The 22,905-nt window shown below is 44.4% G+C and overlaps 1 protein-coding gene across 2 annotated transcripts in view; it reads left to right on the forward strand.

Moving 5' to 3' along the window:
• Window positions 1-22,905, forward strand: part of CCDC85C (coiled-coil domain containing 85C) — a 110,720-nt gene that overhangs the window by 55,573 nt on the left and 32,242 nt on the right. For both annotated transcript variants that reach the window (XM_027892394.1, XM_027892395.1), the window contains exon 2: window positions 13,144-13,220. In XM_027892394.1, the coding sequence (XP_027748195.1) occupies window positions 13,144-13,220 (77 nt within the window). The remainder of the gene's footprint in view (window positions 1-13,143; window positions 13,221-22,905) is intronic.

The raw sequence follows: 22,905 nt of genomic DNA on the forward strand, positions 1-22,905 counted from the left end.
CCTCCCCTGGCAGCCCCAGTGTGGGAATGAGTGCTGTTGACTGGGAACAGCCATCCTGCGCGTAAATGCCAGCCATAACTGGATAAATGCTTTTTTCTGGAAAAAGCATGAGCACCTTTACTTACCTTGCACTTTTGTAGGCTCAGGGAGAGACATGGGGGCAAACAGTGTTGAGGCTAAAGATGGGATGTAGGGCAGTCTGTGCAGGGGTGGGGGGGTAATGAATTCGTGGGCACATGGAGGTCATTCAACAAGAGTGGAGCTCTGGTGGGCCCCTGGGTGGAAGGACTTTGATCTGACTCCAGCTTTTTCCCAACGAGGCATCGCATTTGAATGCGTTCCTGTTCTCAGCCTTGGCCATGCGCAGCAGACAAAGGCGAGGGGAGCAGGGAAGGAGGAGGGGGGCTGTTTACCCTCATCAGGAATGGTCGAGTGGCCCGAGTCAATACAGCCTATTTTTCATTAACCTAATCATTATTTTTTCCTCACTGCCAATTAAATTTTTCCTGTCAGTACTCAGAAGGGTGTCGTTTGCATCTATGAGATTTTTTTTTTTTTTAATAGGGGGTTTCCTGAACATGGTGGGGTTATTGGAGGAGTGGAAATGAAAGTTAAATTTCTCTCTGGATGGAAAAGGATTTTTGAGTTTTAATTATCACGCAGCTTGGATTCCTGACGGTTGAGGACCGAATTGGAAAGGCTGGTTTCCATTGTGTGGAGTGAATAATTATGCAGCCCTCTCCTGAGCTCGCTGCGTTTATTGTCCAGAAGAATCTTCCCAAGCAAAAAGGGGGAGCAGATTTACAACCCGAAATGCATTTTCAAGCCTGCATAAGTTTCAACTTGATGTTTGCAAAGGAAGACTTCTGCAACTATTTAAGATCTTATTTACCCTTTTAACAGAAAACCCCCATCAATTAAACTGGTAATCTGCCTTTCCCCCCAAAGGTTGCTTAGGAAATAGTTTTGTAAACTTCAGAGAGCCCTTCTGCAGCTGCACTGCTTTGTACTATCAGTTTCTAAGCAGGATTCCTTCAAAGGCAGTGGGAACTTCTGCATAAAACCTAGTGGACCATTTGTATGTAGTGTCGAATAGAAGATTTTACAGCCATCTGAAACTTGGCAGGGCTTCTTACCTAGGAGGCAGTGGTAATCTATCCAGGAGAACACGTTAAAGGATTCAGACAAACCTAAAATTTCAAAGCAAAGCTCATTCACAACTGTTCTCTTTCAGGAGGCTTTGAATTAACCTGATATCTTTCTCACCGGGTTTTGAACCATCAGTGGTTAGAAGTTTGCCGTAAAAATGGAGAAATTTTAGCAAAGGTCTTGTCAAATCTGGTGTAGCTTTTGCAACTGCAAAAGCGTGGGATCAAATCTGCATGTGCTTGGATGTGTTCAGGTTTTGAGCAAACATCCTGTGCAGGTTTGGTCAGTGTGATGAGATCAAAGAGAAGAATGCTGATTGCGGATGCTCGCTATTTCTGCTTGACGAGAAGTGAAGTGGCAATAGTGCAAACTGGAGACCAGGGAGCAGATTCTGGAATACACTTGCACTCATTTCAGTGGATTCGTAAGAGATAACCAGCACAGCAGCTGTGCATGCAAACGTTTCAGATTGGCCTTATTTCCAGAGCTTTCTGACTGTGATAGAGTGGCAGAGGACTCTGAACCAAACTTGACTTTCATTTGCAACTCTTTTTAGTGTAACTAGTGTGAACTCTGGGGCTTCTGACAGCTACATTCTGGTCTCAGAAGGTAGTTTTGGGGGAAGTTAGCAACATATTATGGGGGTTTCTGGACTATTAAAATAGCTTAGGACGACCTGGTTTCCATTCCCTCATCCTTAGTTTTCAAATTCGTGCTTTCCCCTGTGCTGCCCAAAGACTCACAGGCACGGACTCGGCTGTCTCCATAGCCTTCTCCAGCCCTTTCCTCTGACACAATGTCAATGAGCCTTGACCACAGTTGGACTGTCAGTGTTTCTGTGGCTGTTTCCTAATCCACATGGTTTCCTGGCATTCTCCAGCCTGCCTGCATACACTGAGCCTCCTCTTTTTTAAGCTCTTTCGGCTAGAGACCATATGTTGTTACTATAGTCATACCAAGCCTTGTGCGCGTTGGCCTTCTGTGATTTAGGACTGTGAATTTATGTGGAAAAGCTGGAAACGATAACTCTTAAAGATAAAAACCCTCTTTTTTGGGTGGGTTTATATGTAAATAAAACCTTTAAATATAACCTTTTTATTGCAAACATCCCGGTAGTATCAGAGAGCCCTACCCCAGCACTTGTTCTTCTTCACACGGTCTTGCCAGCCCCTGCTTTCTTCTTTGCCAGTCACCGTGCAGTTAGGTGAGACTTTCTGCCAGTGATGGAAAACCAAAAGATGTGGATGATTTCAGATTGCTGAATCTGACATGACAACAGAGGCTGCTTAGTGATTTTATTTTTGCCTCTAAATGATGGTGGTGTTTGCTTTCTGGAATTTAAATGAAATAGACCCAGATTCTTCTCATGTGATATTGTACAGGGTAGGCACGGAAAACAGGACTGAAGGGCTCTCAGTTTCACCCAACCTGTCCCTTTGCCCCACGTCAGACTCGATTCTACCTAAACTACTCCTGACAGATGTTTGTCTAATCTGCTTGTGAAATTCATCATCAATGGCAATTCCACCACCTTCCAAGGCAATCTTTTCTAGCTCTTAAATGTCACTGTTATTAGAGAGCTTGCTCTTTCTGGATGAATATGGAGAACAGTTTATTCACTTTTTCTGTTTTTGACAATCATTTACATATTTGAATCCGTTACTGCATCTGTGTTTGGTCTTTTCTTCTCCAGGCTAAACAGTCTGGATTCCTTCAGGCTCTCCTGCTAGATTATACTTTCCACACTCTGATCCTCCTTATTTCTCTCCTGAATTCCTTCCAATTAGTCCGCATGAGTCTTGAAGCGTGATGCCTAAAACTAGACACAGATCCCTATTCAAGATCTTTAAAAGCACTGATGAAGGGGGATTATTTTGCCTTGGTACATACAGGGCTCTTGTTTCTACCTTGTGAGACGACCGCAGATACTGCTTTTACCTCGGTGTGACAACTGGTTCATGCCCAGTTTGCAAATTGCAATAGCCCCCGAGATTCTTTCTCACAGGACTTCTGTGTATGAGGAACCAAAGTATGCTGCTACAAAAGTTTGGGTTGACCTCAGCAGAGGCTGTTAGCACAGCATGCTGACAGTGGGACAGGCTGAACCTTTGATTGATGTTTTAGAGACAGGGACAGCAGCTACTGCAGCAGCACCCAAAGTCAGACAGGAAGGGTTGGGTTTTGGCAGTGAGAGGGAGGAATTAAGTAACTGGATTGATGCAAGTGGAAATGAGTACAACCTGTCCCCTCAGCTTCAGGGAATTTCCCCTGGGACCGTATTCTCTTGCTGACTTGTAGACGCTGCAGCGTCTGTCAGTGCCCCCAAAAGGAGGTTGTGGAACAAAGCGGGGTACTCTTTCTGAAAGATCCACACCATCCCAAATGTTTTGAGTCCTTTGTAGCCAGTGGAAAGACACTAATCGGCTTTGGGGCTTTTTTTGACCTGGTCACGTGATCATGCTATCAAGATTAAAGCAGCACGAGGAAGGAAAAGAGGCTTAAACAGCTGAGGGTGCCTGGCAGGTCATTTTAACCTTTTCGTAATCATTAAAGCTGTAGAATCCCATTAGTAGTGAGTGACTTGCAGCTTTGCTCCCCAAATGAGCACTGGTGACACAACTTTCTGTTCACCTCTCTCTTCCCCCACGGGAAGGTCCAGTGCAACTGGCTGCTGGGACCCATACTTCGAGCAGGGAACTTGGATGTTCCTTCATGTGGATCAAGGAGTCAGTGGCACCAACAAGAAGCAATCCATAGGTCTATCAAAAGAAAAGGTTTTATCTCTCTGTTTCTAAAATTAGACTCTCATGGAAGGTCCTTCTCAGGCCATACTGTAGTAGATCAGCCCTTGTCCATCTGTGGCAATAGTAGAGAGGTACAGGATAAGAAAGATTATGATGATCTCCTAATTCACTGCTTTGGCACTGGTCAATGGGCTATGGCTTTACTCTGCTGGGATTGGCAACAGCAGAAGATTCTGCACTGCTACAGTGCAGTTCTGACATGGGAAGCAAAGCTTTTTGAATAAAGCTGTGTGGACTAAGGCATGAGGCAATCAAAGACCCTCCAGTTTGTTGGTGTCACTCATTTTTCCCTGTTTTGCAAGTTACCATGAGTGCAGCATCACAGCCAATAGTCAGTCTGATTTTCTGCTGTCTTTCCTCCAACTTCTATATCTTTTGTCTTCTCCCTTCATAACAACTAATAACCACTGGTAGGGAAATGCTAGTCTCACAGTGTCTGGAAGGGAAGACCGTTCTGATCCACCTGCAGTTTGAGCACTGTCCTACTTTCTTCAGAACTGTCCTTTCCTTTCTGCATTCAGGCAGAATTCATTGAGTATGTCTACATGGTTGCACAGCAAATGGCTTCTTAAAGGGGCCAAGGAAAACCTGAATTCTGCCTGGTGTCACTGAACTGTGATGGATGTTGCAGTTAGTGCAGCCCCTGGAGTTGATCTGGAGAGCTTCTACTTCCTCAGACACGACATGCTTCCATGTGCAGGGAACAAGAGCGCTGCAAGGGTTGTAAATCAGCTCTCCTCTGTTACACACACATTAGTCGACTGTCTGGCTGTGCGTGTCTTGGACATTAATATTTCTATTGCTCTGTTTGTTTATTGAATCTAATTACAGTCTGTTCACTCTAGACTGAAAGCTCAGTCTGAGACTGAACCACTGAAAACTTATACTGATTGTTCTCAGGATGATGCCCACAGTCAGGCATTAACCAGAACTTGTAAAACAAACACCATTTTTTCCATGGCTGTTTACCTTCAAAATTTCTGGGAGATAGCAGGAAAGATATCCCCAAGAAACTTGGACGACCAGTACTGATTAATAACCAGGGCTGAGGCACTCTATTGAGCAGCCTGCCTGTGAAGGTGCTGTCCTCTGCACACAGGCTTACAGGAGAACTGTAGAGAGCCCTGGATAACCACAGTAGTACTGTTGTCCTTGCCCACTCCCAGCAGAAGAGCAGCTACCACTTGTCCCCTTCGGAGCGGGAAAGTGTGTTTTCAGATGACAAGATGTTTTACCACCTTCCTGTTAAACAGGTTTTATAGTTTGAGTGGGTTAGACATCCTCAGATGCAAGCATTCTCCAGTGATTCTTGCTGTGCTATGCTGTGATAAAGGGACAACCCCCACAAAGATTGTCATGTACAGGTCACCCAAGCAAGGAAGGGGAAACTGGTGTCCACCTTCTAATGGGATAAGACAGCTCTCTTCTGACTGTGCTGCAGTAAATGGGTCCACACACATACTGGTCCTTATCTATCAGCCACCTCCTCATGAAATCCTGGTAAGATACCAAGAGCTCCTGAGCTCCTGACAGTAGTCATTGTGGGCAGATGTTTTCCTGTGCACAGAGATGATGTCATGGCTGGAAGTCACCATAGTGAGCTGTAACAGCCAAAATCAGGAGAGATCTTACCAGACTGTTACAGGCCAGCTTGAGGCTGCTAAGCACCCAGACAGGTCTAATGAACTGAAACTGAGCTGGGAACATACAGTCTTGAAAAACTTGAGAGCTTGTAGTTGGAGGCTTGCTATGAAATGTTAATTAAATAGCTGCAGTGGCATATGCTCCATCCTGTCAGAGCAGCATATTGCAGTAATGCAGCCGCATTGCCAGTGCATAGCCACTGGCTTGTTAGAATTAAAAAATGTGTAATAGTCTGAGACCATATTTCTTTGTTATTGGTGAGTGGACTCGCAACACACTTTGCTGTTGTCTTGACTAGTGTTTGAATATTTGCCCTATACATGAGTTATCACCTGCACCTTGAAAATGAGGTCTGATCCTACCAGTCTTAGACAGATGTTATCACGGGTGGCTTTGGATGCTACAGATGGGCCTTTTATTTATTTAGCACAGTCTAAGGCAGTGTCTGTTCCATAAATGTGCTTCAGCACCTCAGCTATGGAAATACTCAAGATTTGGCCTTAGCTCTCTTTCTGCAATGCCCTCCTGCCACCTTTTTAGTGCTGGCTGGCACAGTGCAGAGGAAACTGCTCCCAACAGAACCAGCAGTGGGACAAGGTGATTGGTGTGGTTTGCTTGCAGAATATCTTGCAAAGCGACAAAAGGCTGGGACCTTCTTGTTGTGTGTTCTCTTACCACATCCCAAGGGAGACCCTAAATTGTGCCCAAGTTGTTACTGGAGAGGCATGGGTCTCAGGGTTAGCAGCTTATGGTATTTCGGACCTGATGATCATGAAGATGAAGATGTGAAGATGATCAGAGGGTTGGCGCACCTTCCCTCTGAGGAAAAGCTGAGAGAGTTGAGGTTGTTCAGCCTGGAGAAAAGCAGGTTCCAAGGAGACCTTAGAACAGCTTTCCAGTGCCTAAAGAGGGTTATGAGAGAGCTGGAGAGCAACTTTTTACAAGGGCATGTGTTGACAGGCTGATGTCTTTGAACTGACAGAGGTCAGGTTTAGATTAGATATAAGGAAAGAAGATTTTACAGTGAGGGTGGTGAAACATTGGAGGAGGTTGTAGATAACCCTGGAAACATTCAAGGATAGGTTAAACTGGGCTCTGATCTGTTTGAAGATGTCCCTGCTCATTGCCAGAGGATTGGACTCTATGACTGTTCAAGGTCCCTTCCAACTGAAACTATTCTGTGTTTCTATGCCAAGGCAAATCAAGCAGCATACCCTGAAAGCCCTGATGGTGCCATAGCAGAGGGCAGCACCTGCAGAACTGAAGTAACTCAACCTTAGATTTACAGTATCTCTGCTCACATTTGAACCATCCACTGAGCTAAGCCTGATGTGAAAACTTGCCCTACATACCAGTCTGAAATAGGGCATTGGGAATGGGGTTTGCTGATAAGAGCAGAAAGATCGAAGCTGGCTAGGAAAAAGCAAGGGTGGTGGGTTTGTCCATCTCTCTCAGTAGTTTCCTTTAATGACAGTATTTAAGATATATGAGTTCCATCTGCTTTCCAGCTACTCTGAAAGAGTGGTGTTGCCTTAATAAATCAACTTTTTTACAAGAGGCAACCACTGGCTCATTTTTCAGCCTGCTTGTCCATGTCAAGAAGCAAGACCAGTAGAGCAATACGAATCTGAAATATGGTGGTGAAGAGCAGAGATGTGATAATGAAACTGCCAAAAAACAGCAAAGTGTTTTACTGAGCACAGGTGAAGGCCTTTTTATGAGATGACCTTTGATGGAAGGAGAGGAAGTGAAATTGTCAGCACCCCATCATGCAAAGAAGGCAGTTGGCCACAAGGTGCAAGCCTGGCAGAGCATCACTGCTTTCTGTGCCTTTACTCCTTGGTTTGGGAGAATTCCTTTAGGTCGGCTGCTTTTTAGGAGAACAGGAAGAGCCTTGTTTTCAAGACATTGACAAGGTGTAGCTGTGCTTTACTGTCTCAAATCATGCTTTGTAAAAGTAGCTCCTGGGAGGAAAATGCATTGGGAGGCAGCCGGTGCCCCGCCTCACTGCTGGGGATGTGGGGCACCTCTGTGGTGCCTGTGGGGTCAGTGCTGTCAGTGAGACACTATGGTCCTGACCTACCATCCAGCTGGACACTGCACAACCCCCACTCTATAGCAAAAAGGCAAATCAGTAAGACCAAATCAAAACCTCAGCGGGGTGCCATGGAAGAAGATTAAAGCACCTCTGTTGGTTCCAGTCTGCTCTTCTTGCCATGTTGTTTGGTATTGCCCAAGCTGGGAGCAGGGACTGTACTGCTGTGAGTGAGTCCCATAGAAGGGCTCTCACCAGCTTCCTTATCTCATGGACACCTACGTTAACCTTTTCTGGCATCTCTGCTGTGAACTGCCATAAGTAAAGGGGTTGCGTTTTTTTCTTACATTCCTTTAACTGCTAATGCCTCATTATGAAAAGGTCTTAAATAAAAGTGTCTTGATCATAACCATATAGCTACCATGCAAACTTCTGCTCTGCATACTTGTGGTTTGGAGAAGTGGAAAATAAATTTCCTACTGTCAAAATAAATGTATAATTCATCATATTTACCCCTCTGACAGATTCCTCTGAAATCTCAGATGAGAATCAGAAAGGCTCCAGTGTCTCCAAGTGTCTTTTAAAATTATACAGTTTTGTGCTCTGCAGGCTGATTGTTTTGTTTGTTAAAACAATTTCTAATTTATGTTTTTAGAAAACTTGAGGAACCAGGCAGTTCCCTGCTCTCTTCAGAGGCCATTGAGTTAAAAGAGGGTCGAGTGATTTGTCTTACCTCCATTTAGCTGTAATGAGTATTAAGTGGTTTATCTATGTAGAGAAAAGTTACTCAGCTAGATTACATCCAAGTTGAATTACATCCCATTCCAGATGGAGTATGTTTTTTAGAACAGTAAATCTTGAGGAGTGTGGATAATAACAGTAATGCTCCTTCCTGGGCTGGAATGTGATTCTTCTACCTCTTGTGGAGATAAAACTACATCCAATTAGTTTTCCAAAGGCTTAGTAAAGAAATGGGGCTGCAGGTTTTACATCTCTGTGAACAATTTAGTTTGAGGCATTTACATTGTGGAAGTGAGTGATGGCTGCTGATGATCATAGTTTTCATCCATTTTGCTGTTGCAGGTGGCAGCCTGGGCATGCCTCTGCCTCTCTCCCCGCTTTCCTCTTCTCCACCAGGTGTGGTGGCTGCCACAGGGAGGGTGCTGAGTGGGAAATTCCTTCCCTCTGGTGCCATCTGGTCCACTAAGGCACCCATTGCTCATGCAGCTGGTGCTCGTGGCCCCAAGAGGTAACTAGAGGAGGATGTTGGCCCTGCTGGCATCCCAGGCAGCACTGAGTGCCAGGGTGTGCTCCCAGAAAGCTTGTCCTTGATTGCGTGTCCTTGACCACCGTACTTGTCTGCTTCTGCCATACTGTACCTCCTCTCACTGTGCCACACGTCTGCAGAGCCAGCTGGTGTGTTGTCTGGCCAGGGTAGGGTGAGATATTGGGTCACCAGGAAGGCAGTACCAGGTGTGAGTGGGCTTGGAATCAGTGCCACGAGGTGGTGGCTGGGTGGGTGTGCTGGGCGTGTGCCCCAGTACCCTGGTCTGGCAGCTGCTCATGCCACTGAGGAGAGTGCATTAGGGCTGATGAAGGTAGAGCATTCCTCACAACTGGCAGCAGGCTTTGACAAGGCAGTGAGGACCATTTCTTTGCTTTCTAATGAAAGGGGATGAGGGGGTCTGAGCTGTCAGTGATCCAGCTCTGCTGTCTCTCCTGGGTGGGTCAGTGGGGCCATTCTTGTCTCCTGGCTCTGGGGGAGGCAAGAGAGGAGGGAAACTCACTGATAAGAAGAAGGTCAGAGGCAGAAAAATGTTGGGAATGTGTTTTTTGATCTAACATGGGAGAGACCTAGCCTGGGTTTTTGCTGCTCAGCCCTGCAGTCTTACTGCCTGCTGCTGTGAGAATTATGAGATTTTTTCAACCTGAGATCAAGATGCAAATGGCTCATCTGGCCCCCACCTCCACACAGGCAGGTCCAGAAGATGGAGGCAATTAATCTCTGAGGGCACAGCAAGGATGGTGATGGCTCTGAGCACTATTTCAGCCTTTGCCCAAGGTGGAGCATCTTCTGCTGACTAAACAGCTAATTTGTTGTTTCTTTCTTTTTTTTTTTTTTTAATGTATGTTTTATGTTGCCATAGGGTGTTTTCTGGCTGAGGTCAGACATCAGACATGGTTTGGTGTTGAACAGTGGTGTCTGAAGAATTCTAGCAGGTCTCAGAGCAGGCTTTCAAGACTGGCGGTAGTTGTGGTGTGCATTGGCTCCTGGGGATGCAGGGCTTGCCTTCCCAAAGAGTACCCTTTGTTTTTTGATAAGGGATGTGAAACCACAATGTGGAGATAATTCTCCTTTCCTTTTCTCTGTCAGCCTTATTCTGGTCTTTCCATCAACCAGACAGTCCATGCAGGATTCAGGGCCTGAACACAACAGCTTCTGTGTCACCATTCATCTGCTTAACCTAAATTTCCTGTAGCCATTAGAAGTGATGGAACCTGCCACTAGCACATGTTGAAGAGGTTGTTCATGAAGTTTAGGTTGCCAGCCTCCGCTTTGGGTAACTTCCCACTTGAATGCTTGAATTCAGAGCTGCTGAAATGGACCTTCTACAGTTTCTCTGCCCTACATGGGCTCAGAACTGCAAGAAAAGGCTTTTTTGCATTAGAAATAGTTCCCATAAGATTTTTTTTTTTTTTTGGTTGATGCTCTTTGCACACAGTGTGGTGTGGTAGTCCACACTGTAAACACTTAGTAGTGATAAGAGAGTGCAAAGGTGAGGGGGGGCACTGCATATAGCAGGCTGCCTGGTGCTTGGGAAACAGGCTTGGACTATTAATGGGCTAACAGGCTTAGTCAATGCTATGGTTCTTGTGGAGCCTCTGTCTGTTATCAGTGTCACATCAACATCACATTTGGATCTTCCTTGTCATTATCTATCATTTCTGCACTTGTTTATACAAGTGTTGCTGTCTGTGCAATTTGTGCACTCAGAGACTGTGCTTGGTCCAGAGGCATAGCTCTGATTCCCAGGCAGGTGTGGATTGAGCCTCACCTTTGACATCACTTTGAATCCTTCCTTGAAGCTGCATTGAATGCCCAGATACTTTGAGGTAAAAATCAGGACCAGGTGTATTATCATGGTTATTGCATTCATTGTGTAGAGGCACTCAGCTCTGCTGCTGCCCTGGCACTATGAGGGCATCAGTGAAGCTGGAGTGCAGATGGGAAGGACACCTTAATCTGATCAGATCTACCAATGGAAACTGTTGCATCCAGCACACAGGTGGAAGTGGTGGAGTCTCTGTCTGTCTTCAAACAGATATGGCGACTGGTTTTGGAACTGTTTAGCCAAGTGGGTATTACTGGACCGAATTTAGGGGTAAGTTAACCATGTGTGTTGACCTGGGGCACAGAGGAGGTCAGACCAAAGGGTCCATGGTCCTTCTGGCCTTATATTTAACAATCTCAAACTCTCCTCACACCCCGCTGGGGGACAGATTCGTTACTGATTCAACAAGTTGTTCAAGCTGATGCTGAAATCTTGCTGACTTCAGCATTGATCTGTTGCTGGATTCTACTCACCACCTTTAGGTATGCATGGCTAAATTCGTGGTGCTGTTGACATGAGACCTTCACAGGGAAGGTGCTGTATATTGATTCTGTAACTTATAAATTGATTCTATAACCTATTTAGTTTATTTTCTCATCTGACCTGGAGACTCCCTCTGTGTTAGGATGGTGATTGGGCAGAGTTTGTGGTCCCTGCAGCTGAGGGTGATATTGCTCTGAACCTTACAAGCACTTAAGCTGTTCACTGAACTGGCATAGCCTCCTATGGTGTCTTCTTAACCTTTTTCATGAGGACTTGTTTGGATTTCCTGGGTTTGGACAAAGCATGATCCAGACAAAAAAGTGAGCATGTTTCCTCTGAAAGTGTTTGTGCTTTAGACGGGCACTTGACTCGGATCCTTCCTGCTGTTCCTTTATGTGCGGTTTGGCACTTGTCTATGGTAACACTTTTTCAAGCGTATTCCAGTTTTTCTCTTGAATGGTCAAAGCACTCTCAGTGATTAGCTGCAGCTTGCACGCTAACTCTTCTGCTGAACTGTCCCCAGGGTGGCCAAGAAGAGGCATTCAGGCTTAGTGTCGAGTGCGTTCAGCAGCCACTGGCAAAGGCAGAGAGAAGCTGTTTAGCGCAGAGCCGGCCTAAACCTCACACGTGTGCGTGGGTGTGTGTTGGTGTGTGCGGAGCTGCAGCCAGTGGTGCCTGCTCACCGTAGTGGGGCTGATCCTGAAAGGTGCTGGCCACGGGCAGCACACACCCACCAGCATCAGTGCCCTTGTTAACACCTGGTTCCTCGCCAATTCACGCTTGGTGAGAAGTCCTGGGGTTGAACAGTGTCTTTTGCAGTCCTGCCACAGTAAATGAAATGAGGTAGGAAACAATTCCACTTTTCAGAGCCCTTTTAGCAGTGTGGAAAATGCTTGGGCTTTCTCATATGCTTATGTTGCAAAACTCTTTTCCTCCTGCTGTAACAGATCATGGCCTCTGCTACCCAAACTACAAATGGGGGAGAAATTTTGCAAAGATCCAAGTGGGTGGAAGGAACTCACTAAGCTTAAATGAAAATGGAGAAAAGGTTTTCTAAGGTTCTTTTGTTTTCTCCCCTGTGAAATTTGCAAATGTGTTGCTTCAAAGCACAGTTCAAAACAAAAGCCAGATGCTTTGGAGAGCAGTAAGCCACCCACAATGCTCTCCAGCAACTTATCTTCTATGACAGGCCACCCTGTCTGGTGTTGCTCTCTTACTGCAATGGTAAACTGGCCATTACATTCCTTCAGACTGAATATTACCGTTTTATGTGAGGATATTCTGTATTTTATTGTCCTGGTATTTTTCTGGTTAGTGTCACGTGCTTCCACTAAAAAAACAGATGTCCTGAGAAGGCACTTGTTGTGTGCGTACTGCGGCTCTGTGGCCTTGCTGAATACACTTCTCCCCCTTTTACAGCACTGGAAGTTGTGGCAGTGACCTCGTAGAGCTGTGCCAACAGCTTACTTTTGTGAGTTTTTCAGCTGTTTTTGAAAGAAAAAGGCACGTGTGTGGAGGGGTTGTTTATTCAAGCCTAAAAGGAAACATCTTGTTCTGTTGTAGAGTATTTTAGTGCATTTTAGATGAATGAGAATTGCTTTCAAACCCAGGAAATTACTTTCATAAAAATACAAAACACAGTATTTCAACTTCACTTTCCTTCTGTATCCCCCCACTGCTTAAACTGCTGGCACTGGTCAGGATCCACAGAAGATATTGCTATTGCTGAACCTCAACTTCTTAGTGAAAAAAAAATTGTGATACATTCCCTTCCTCACCCTATAACATGGGGTTTTATTCATTAGGTCTATCCCAAACTTGCCTTCCACAGAGTGGGAAAACATTTTACTGTTTGACAGTGCTTGCCTGGAACACAAGAAGCTTCAATGTGTTTTTTTTTCTCGTTTTTCCAAAGATTCGTCTTCCAACTATATCAGGCAACTTGAAACAAAAGTGAAACTGCTGGAGGATGACAACAAGCTTCTTTCCCAGGTAGGTTTTTGTTGCCTAATAGATGTTAAGTGTGGCTCGGTTCTACGGTTTCCATATGGTTGTGTCTGACTGCCCATTTGAATGCACAAGGGCTTTTGGTAAATGTCCTACCCAGGAGGAACATAATGGTCTTTTCATATTGACCCCCACAGATAGAATTTGGTCTGCTTTTTTTAAAAATAAAAAAATAATAGGACAAAAAAAAGAATCCTCTGTTAGTGTCCGTGTGTGTTTCAGAGACACATTAATGCCTCCCTGCAGAGCTCCTTGATCCACTGCTGCTCTTGGGGATGCTGTGGGAGTCCAGTGCTGCCTGTGCCCTTGCTGTAGGATTTTGTCTTGCTTGCCCATTTACATTGACTTTTATCTTGTTGAAAGTGGAGACTGTAGTCAAAGGACAGCCTTGGGAATAGTTTTGTGCAGTGTGGGGTCCTAGCTTTTATTTGAGGTCTTACTTAAATCCAAGCAGACCTCTCTAAAGTGGCACTTTTTGCTTGCATCTCCCTTTCAAAGTCTAGTCCACGTGCCACTGGGCTTTTGATTACTCCTGGTGCTTACCTGTCTTTCTACAGCAATGTCAAACAGTGGGAAGAAAGCAGTTATTCTGTCTGGTATGTCCTCTGGATCCCCGGTAAAACCCAGCAGTTGGTATAAACAGGGGCAACTTTGCTGCATTCAGTGAAGCACTGTCTATTTAAACCACTGGAAAAGTTACTCTTTTTTTCTTTTTCTTTGCATTCTTCCACTGTGTTATGTTCTACCCTCCTGGCACTTTAAAAGCTTTTTTTCTATGCTTTGCTTCTTACTTCAAGCACCGAGTTTCACATTGATTTTGTTCCAGATTCTTTCCAATTATAAGGACTGGAAATAAAATAGGCCTTCCAATATTTTTTAAATACCTTTTTACTGGTTTGTATTGTGCTGTTCTTTTTGCTGAATCTGAAAATAGACTGCTCTAGGATCACGTTTCTAAAACATTCCTATTTAAAATAAACAAACAAAATAATAAAGTGCTCTATGCTCACTGAAATTTCAATAAAATAATTTCCTCAAACCTTTTTTTTTTCTGAAGTACACATTTTGGTCTGATGCTGAGCCTTTTTAAAGGTTCTCCCATGTTTCCAGTGTACTCATTGACATTGCTAGCCATGAAACAAAACTCATAGGCACCAAGGGGTTAAACCCCAAAAGAGTGCTCAACTCCACAGCTTTGGAGTTGCTTCATGTATTAATTGATTGCTAATTTAATTTTAACTTCCTCTGTCTTTCTCCCAAACTGAGAGTGAGCTGGTGTCTGGTGGCGGTCGAAACCCCGAGACTATTTAATTGGAGCTATTGATAAGCAGATGGGCTGCGTGTGGACAGTTGGGATATGCATGGATTTGGGGATGGGCTCGATGTGCCCTTGGCCTAGCTTTGTCCTGCCACAGCCGAGCACATTGCTCTGTCTGATTTACCTTATGAGGTAAAAAAAAAAAAGTGGTTGGTAATTAATGATGGTAATAAATAGGGGCGGAATAGCTGGCTGGGCTTATTGCATCGGGAGGATGAAGCCCAGTTAGCTTTGGGGTGTGTGGGGCTGCTTCAGGCTCACGCATCAGCCCTTCAACTCTGTGCTGTCCTGGGTGCGAAGGCTGTACCTTTTCCTCCACACGGGTGTCATCACTGTTCGGACTGTGTCACTACAAACATTTGAATTCAGGAGAGAGAGAAATGACCTCAGAATAGCTCTGTGTTCTGGGGAAGGCTTGCCACCTCCCCAGCAGCAGCAGGCACTAGTGTCACCGTGGCTGTGATGTGCTGTGCAGCCTGTGTGTGATGTCTTAACGGCCCTCCAAAAAGACCAGGATCTAACCTATTTTAGATCATGCTATTTATTGTAAGCCAGGAGTCAGCTTTCCTTAGGGCATCAGAAGTGTTGAAGCTCCCATAACCTGGATGAACCCGCTGGGAATACTGAGCTGCATCACCTCCAATCTGTCATGCTACATACCCAGATTTGGAATTTCTTTCTCTTTCAATGAGAAAGATTAGGAAAATCTGTATAGATACAAATTGATGTGCATATGTACATGTAGCTCCCAGCACTTGCCCAAAAAAATATAATCCACTTACTGAATTCTTACTTGCTTTGTCTGATTGGAAAGTATTTAGCTGTTACCATGTGGATCTTGGGATAAGCCTCTAGTCAAAAAGGATCCTGGCAAACTTCCTTCTGTTTTGAAAGTTGCCAGGTGATCCTGGCCATTTGAACTTTGCAATGCCAAACTGGCTTGTCAACACCAAAGTCACATTTTAACTCAACTTGGCTTTCTCCCTGGGAGTATTGACTTTACAATAATATTTGCAGCCTGGTGTCAAGAAGTTCTATCACCAGCGTGCTGAGGAGCGATGAAACCTGACGTCCTAAGTAACAAACAGTGCCTGTGCATTAAGGGATTAACAAATCAGTGCTGGTTATGGAAGTCTTCCTGGCTTCCTTCCAAGTGCTAAACATAGAGCTGAAATAGTGCTTCATCTAGAGAAAGCCGAGAAGGCCGGTGCTGCAAGGGATATTTGCAATCTTTACGGGAGGATTTATATTCCAGTGGCCAGTGGCACAATACCCCTTTGCTGGCTGGTGCATCTTGAATGAGATTTGTTGCTTTATCTTCTTCAGCATCTGTGGAGTGAAGTTATGCTGAGAGGTGGTGTCTTTGTACCCGCTTTTGATGTGGAATTAAGTTGGTGCAGGGGGTCCCGAGGCTGCACTTTTCTCCTGCTTCCCAACATAAGCTTTTTCTATAAGCACTTTGGAAGAAAGCCTCAGTGGGAGAGTCAAAAGCTCTCCAGCCTGTGCCTGGCAGCTGCTCTGTACTGTGCATGTTACCTGCAGCACAGGTGTGCTGGGATTCACACTTCTGTTTTTCTAGTGACTTATTTGAACAGGTTAATGGAGAGAGCTTCTCTTACTCTTGGGAGATCAAGAAATACCATCTCACAAGCCACACTTTGCAGTGGGAGGAAAATTAATGGAGATGGGGTATTATTTATGATAGCCATATAGGATTTTTTGTTGTTGTTGTTTTGACATGTTTTGCTTTCTAGGGGAGGAGATCTGTATTTCCAGTTGAGAAATGAGCTGCTTCTGATTTTCCTAAACCCATCAGTAATGATCACTCTTCCCATACTCCTTTGAGGAGAAATTACTCTAGTTTTTACTTTTTCTTTTTACTCAGTTTAAGTTGTAATGTTTTGCTGGCATGGCCATGTTAGCTAGAAAGTCATGCTCTTTTTTGAGTGGCATGACTGTGATGGCAAAATCTCTGGCAGCAGTTCTGGCAGAGGCTGTAGCAAATGCCACTACCAGAAAAGGCCCCTCATCCCTTCTCTCCAGTGCTGGTAGGTGTCTGTGGTGTAGTCACAGTGGAAAAGACCCCACAGAGCCAAGTGGGGGCCTCTGTGTCCTAGGCTTGACAGTGTGAGCCTTTCTCACAAGTGTAGCTGGTTTCTGGAAGTTTTAGTTGAAGTGTGAAGAAGATGAATGCAAGCTCCAAGGAAAGTTGCGTGTTGGCTTTGGAGAGTTTTGTGGGCGTCACTTTTATAGTCTCAAATCCTCTAGGGAAGAAGTGCACTGAGTTCTGCTGTATTCATGCAGTCAATCTGTGCAACATCACATGGGAGAAGTCCTCATTTTCCTCTGTGTCATTGTGGGAAGTGTTCAGAAGAGCTGGTGTTAACCTTTCTTTAGTGGTATGTGGTTGACTCGGTGAGGTTACCTTCCATATTGCTAAGAAATAAGCCCTGAGGTGGGAGACCATATTTGCTTTCCACTGAGGCATTCCCCTGAGCTGAAGATGTTCAAGCAGAAAATAGACCCCTTAAGCCATCTCACACCGACCCTTGAACTAAAAAGGAGTTTTTAATTACATACTTTCCCCTAAAGGTTAGAGAGACCTGTGTTTATGACATTTCCAAAGGTCAATTCTGGTTAGTTTTGTAAGTAATGCATACATTTTAGAGATAATAACACTGACAAACTTCTGGCTATTCTTTCACATTGTCTTGCATTTTCAGCTCATTCTGTACATTGGCAAGGATTGAGCACTTCCAACTATAACTGAATTTTATAGGCGTTGTGTACTCATCACCCTGTCCTCTCTCCTTACAAGTAAGAACTGTGCCCCATGAGCTGGCTGCCAAGACTCTTTTTGGTTTATAGTCTGAGCTGCGTGGTGTCTGGCTTTTCCCTCCAGAAAAAAAATGCCAGAGGCATTTTTCTGTTCGAAGATGCCCAGGGCATATTGTACACCTTTTTTTTCAAAAAGCCCAGCTTTGAACAGAACAGATTTTTGGGCAGGTGAGGCTCTGAGTAACTGGATGTTTGACAGTGAAGTCCTGGTGCATCTTTCAGGGAAAATGTCAAGTCCCCTGGAGTGGAGCAGAGTTAAAAAAAAAATTCTCTGTGGAGTGACAACCCTTGGGATTTATGAAGCACATAAGAGTATTTAATTAAAATTGTCAAATAGAGTTTGGTATCACCAGCACTTCACAGCAGTTCAGTATCTGCCTGCTAGCTGACTGGGATTTAGAGTACCCTTGCAAGATCTTTAGAGCATTCCTAGAAGTTCTTGAAAACTGTGCTTGGTTTTATTTTTAAAAAACTGCATGCTAAGCCTAAATTAAAAGAAGGTTGCAGCTGCACAGATAGTAAAATGATAATAGACAACGCCTGTAAACACTGCTATTAAAACAGAGCTGAGGTGTTTGAGCTGGGAGCTTCCATGGCCAGGGCATCCACAGGCTGCTGCAGTTCTTAGTCAAGTGGGATCTTGGCACAACTGTGGACTCAGCAGGCAGCTTCCAGCCTAGAGCTCTGAAAACAAGGGGGAAAAATCTGGACTGCAGGATCGAAAAGAGCCTCATAATTGTTAGCACTGCAGTGAACAAAGATGTAAATGCCATTCAGTGGAGAGCCTGATCTCTTCCCTAGCAGCAGAGGATGGAGGAGAAAAAGAAATAGCCCACAGTGTGCTGGCTGGCTCCGGGAGAGTCGGACTGCAATTTCCTATGTTGTTTTATTATCAGTTGCTTTTGTGCCAAGTCTGCCATTAACATTTCCTGCTTGTGGAGCTGCCTCTTTGCTCTCAGTTGCTGTAAGGTCTTAAACTTTGGGCCTCTCTGTGAATTGGCCCTGGAGGTTTGTTGTGGGGCCATGGCTTGTGCCAGGAGAATTGCACACGCTCACCACGACAGGAACAGAATTACAAACCTGTCTAATTTCCCCAAAGTCTACCTACTGTTTGTGTGTGAGGAGGATAAGTATAATTGCTTTAATTTAAGGTCTCACAAGGGAAATTGGATTTTTTTTGTAATACAGAGCAACTCAGACATGAAAGCTTTCCAGGCAGTTGGTCTCCATTTAAATTCAGAATACTGAAGGGGACGTACCCTCAGTTAGCATATTACCATTTTTAGGTAGTGTTTAAATGTTTAGCTGCATATTAATTTTAAGTAATAAAAAAGGAGATCCATGTTTGGGGTCACATCCAAATATGCCTTTCAAGTCAATGGTGAGAATTCCTACTCCATGCATTTTGGAGTACAGCTCTAGCAGAACCAGACCTTCTCTCTTGAGACCTTCTCTCATGAGACCTTTCAGGAGACCAGTCTCAAAACTTTCATTTAAACCTCTAACTTGCATTGCATTGCCTACATACATAAATGCAAAAATGTTAACAGAATCCCTCAAATGTTGCTTCCTTAGTTGTGGCAGTAGAATCTTTAAGAAAACATAGCATGCAAAACCAATTGATGTCCACGTGTGTTTCATTTCACCTCCTTCTTTCATGAATTAAAATGACAAGACTGATCGGACCAATTTGCTATCCAGTCGATTGACTTGAGATGTAAGTAAACAATATGCAGTTACTCAACAAAATGTTTTTCCTCCCCAAATAAGAGATGTACAATTTTATAAAAGCAGTTCAGACATGTCTCAGACGTGCATCCAAAATACCTTCAAGCCCTTTCAGACAATGGAGTTCCTTCTGTTGTCTCTGGACATCAGGGTCTTGGGCTGCTACCTACCAAAATAAATATTCTCTTGGCATTCACCTTGCACTCATGCATATCTAAAATGCATGATCAGTGACAGAAATGAGCTTTTGCAACTTGTAATGACATCTGGATGGTGCACTGTATGTTCTGGGGTTGTAGCCTGTGGTATCCAGGGATTTTATGAGACTATAAATATCTTTCCCTAAAAACCTAGAAAATATAGTTCAAGAAAATCTGGATTCAGAAGTTGATTAACAGATAGACAGAGAAATACTCAGTTGATTGAGTCTTACAAATTTGAGACAATCGTATAATTTCTTGCAACTTAATTCAAATTTTGGAAGGACTGGAGCTGAATTTCTGTGTATGAATGTGTGTGAGAGAGATGCACACACACAAAGCTCTGCCATGCCCCATTTGTTTCTGTTGTGGGTAAGCAAGAACATTGGGTTTAATGAGGCTCAGTTTAACCTCCAGCTGTGAAATACAGGATTAGTAATATCCTGTGCTTAACCAGCTTTGTAATAATTTAGCTAGATTCCACTTTTTTCTCCTTATGAGGACAGAGTTAGGGAAAAAGCTCTTAACTAAAGTCAAACCAGGCTATGAAGGAGAAGCTTTTTGTGCCTTTCTAACATGTAGAGAGGTACAAAAAACACGCTCAGTGATCAGCCCATCTGAGAAGGACTGAAAAATGTCTTGAGGGGAAACTAAGCAATAGCTGCAGAGGCTTAAAAACAGATTGTTACAATGAGTTAAATGCCAAATTCAAGACCAGCTCAAGAAGGATTCAGTGTCTGATATCTGAAAACAACTTGGGGAAGTATGGGAAGGATGTTAATCATTCATTGCTTTGGAAAAAAAAAAAAGTGTCTTTTCCCCAAACTGTAAGTTTGTGACAAGATTTTCTGTTTTGTTTTGGTTTTCATGAAGCCAAAAATGCAAATCTAAATCTTTATAGGAGAGTTTTAAAGAATATTCAAACTGTCTCATAGAAATTGAGACTGGCTGTGACTGATTCTCTCTGACTGTTTAAATCCTGGCTCAGCAGGGAGCTTTGAATATCTGAATGGTCTTCCAGAAGAAAGGGACTTGAATGCCTATCCTGCCCTGAGTGCTGTTCAAAAGAAGAATCATAGAGTCATCTTTCATCTTTTTCATGGCTAGGGTTCGCGAACGAAGATTTGAGAAGGGCTCTCCAATCCTTGATCCACTACCACTGCGGTTACCAGACCATGGCACTCAGTGCCACATCTTAAAAACCTCTAGGGATGGAGAATCCACCACTTCCCTGGGCAGCCCATTCCAATGCCTGATTACCCTCTCTGTAAAGAATTTCTTCCTAATATCCAGCCTAACTTCCCCTGGCAGAGCTTGAGACCATGCCCTCTTGTCCCACTGATAGCTGCCTGGGAGAAGAGACCAACCCTCACCTGGCTACAACCTCCTTTCAGGGAGTTGTAGACAGCAATGAGGTCTCCTCTGAGCATTCTCTTCTCCAGACTAAACAACCCCAGCTCCCTCAGCCTCTCCTCATAGGACTTGTATTGGAGTCCCTTCACCAGCCTGGTTGGTCTTCTCTGGACCCGCTCCAGCACCTCAATATCCTTCCTGAACTGAGGGGCCCAGAGCTGAACACAATACTCAAGGTGTGGCCTCACCAGTGCTGAGTACAGGGGAAGGATCACTTCCCTGCTCCTGCTGGCCACACCGTTCCTGATCCAGGCCAGGATACCATTGGCCTTCTTGGCCACCTGGGCACTCTGCTGGCTCATGTTCAGCTTCCTGTCGGTCCAAACTCCCAGGTCCCTTTCCACCTGGCTGCTCTCCAGCCACTCTGTGCCCAGCCTGTAGCGCTGCAGGGGGTTGTTGTGGCCGAAGTGCAGGACCCGGCACTTGGCCTTGTTGAACCTCATCCTGTTGGAATCAGCCCAACTCTCCAGCCTATCCAGGTCCCTCTGCAGAGCCCTCCTGCCTTCCAGCAGATCAACACTCCCTCCCAGCTTGATGTCATCTGCAAATTTACTAATGGTACACTCAGTCCCCTCATCTAAATCATCAATAAAGATATTAAACAGAACTGGGATATTAAATAGAACTGAGAAGGGAGAGAAGGTCAGCAGAGCCCTTGGTCAGCTGGTGCCCAGCATTAGTTAAAGCCTGCAGAGGACCTTTGTTAGTTTATCAGGAGGGGATTCAGATCTTTGTTTTCCTCATTCCCAACTCTGTTTTGTGCGTGTGGGGAGTGCCTTAAAGGCATCCCAGTGGTATTGCTGTGGCTGAGCTTTTTGGAGGAGGTGCAGTGGTTCCCTTTGGCCTCGTTGCCTGGAGTACAGTTGACAGGAGAAAATGAAAGGTGACTCCAGGGGATAGTCCAGTGAGTTTGTTTCTGTGCTTAATACTACATCCACATCCACATCTACACCTACTTGCCTGGAGGAACTGAGGCAGCATTCCTTAGCTTCTCCATTGGTATCCCTAGTAAAGACACCAATTTTGGTTTTAATAAACCACAAATGAACTCTATTAGTCTGTGACTCTGAAACTCATGACATGCAAGCTGCAGATCAGACTGGGCCTGCACCAAATGTCAATGGTTATAGCTCTGTTTGGCTTTGTTAACTATTGATCTGCATTTCTGTTTGGGTTATAGGCTGGGATATTTGATTCTCTCAGCTGTGCCAGCTCATATTTGCTCTTGAGCAAAGCCTGCCAGTTGTGTGATTATAATTATATACTGCAATTTGGTTTGAAGTGATTATCTGAGTCTCCTGTGAGTTATGGGTTTGATCTTTCTCTGCAGATCTAAAACAAGAGGAGAAAAATATAGTATTGAGTGTACTAAAGTTCCCTACCTCCGTTGCTACAGAGAATGGAGAGGTTTGAAACTTGCACTGCTTTTATTGCCTGTACCCCACTGAGATACTAATAAAAGTATTTTTCCGAGAGTGATTTTACATGGTAAAATCTGCAAAGCCCCTTACTGACTGTCTTCTACCTTTCCCAAAGTTGTTGCCTCCCCCCACAACAGAGAATTCCAGCTGTCACCAATGCAACCGGAGAAATCTGATTGCCCCTCCAGCTTGTATGAATGCAGCTCATGATGTGAGGGGGGAGTCAGAGCACAGGCAAAAGTGGGGATTCTCGTCCCTGTGTTACATTTGGGAATGGTTTGATATTGAGCCATGACAAAGTGTCCAGATTCATCCTTACAGCTCCCTGTGCTGCTGCTGCACAACAGCTGTGCACCTCATTCTCAGTGTCACACCATTTCCAACTCCACATGAACCACTGAAAATGGCTTTACTGATGGAACTGGCTGAGGGTGTGCTTCTGACTTAGTCTGAATCTTGGGGAGGGGATCGGGAGAGTAGGTGTCTTGACAGACCTTTATCCTCTAAAGCCGTTGTCACCAATTCAGGAGAGATCCCTTGATGTGCTACACATCCAACAGGGATATGAACCAATGTAAAGGAATTTAATCTGTCCTGTTACAGAAAGCTCATATTATTGCATGACAAGGAAGATGTTAAATAGTTTTAATCTCATCCCTTAGGTTTTTTTTTCTTACTTGCAGAGTTCTTTCAAAATCAAATACGTTGATTTTTTTTTTATTGCACTCTCATGTGTGTAATTTCCAACTTGC

Source organism: Empidonax traillii, unplaced genomic scaffold, assembly GCF_003031625.1.
Source record: "Empidonax traillii isolate 1590-97213 ecotype Southwest subspecies unplaced genomic scaffold, ASM303162v1 scaffold349:size579689, whole genome shotgun sequence".
NCBI lineage: Eukaryota > Metazoa > Chordata > Aves > Passeriformes > Tyrannidae > Empidonax > Empidonax traillii.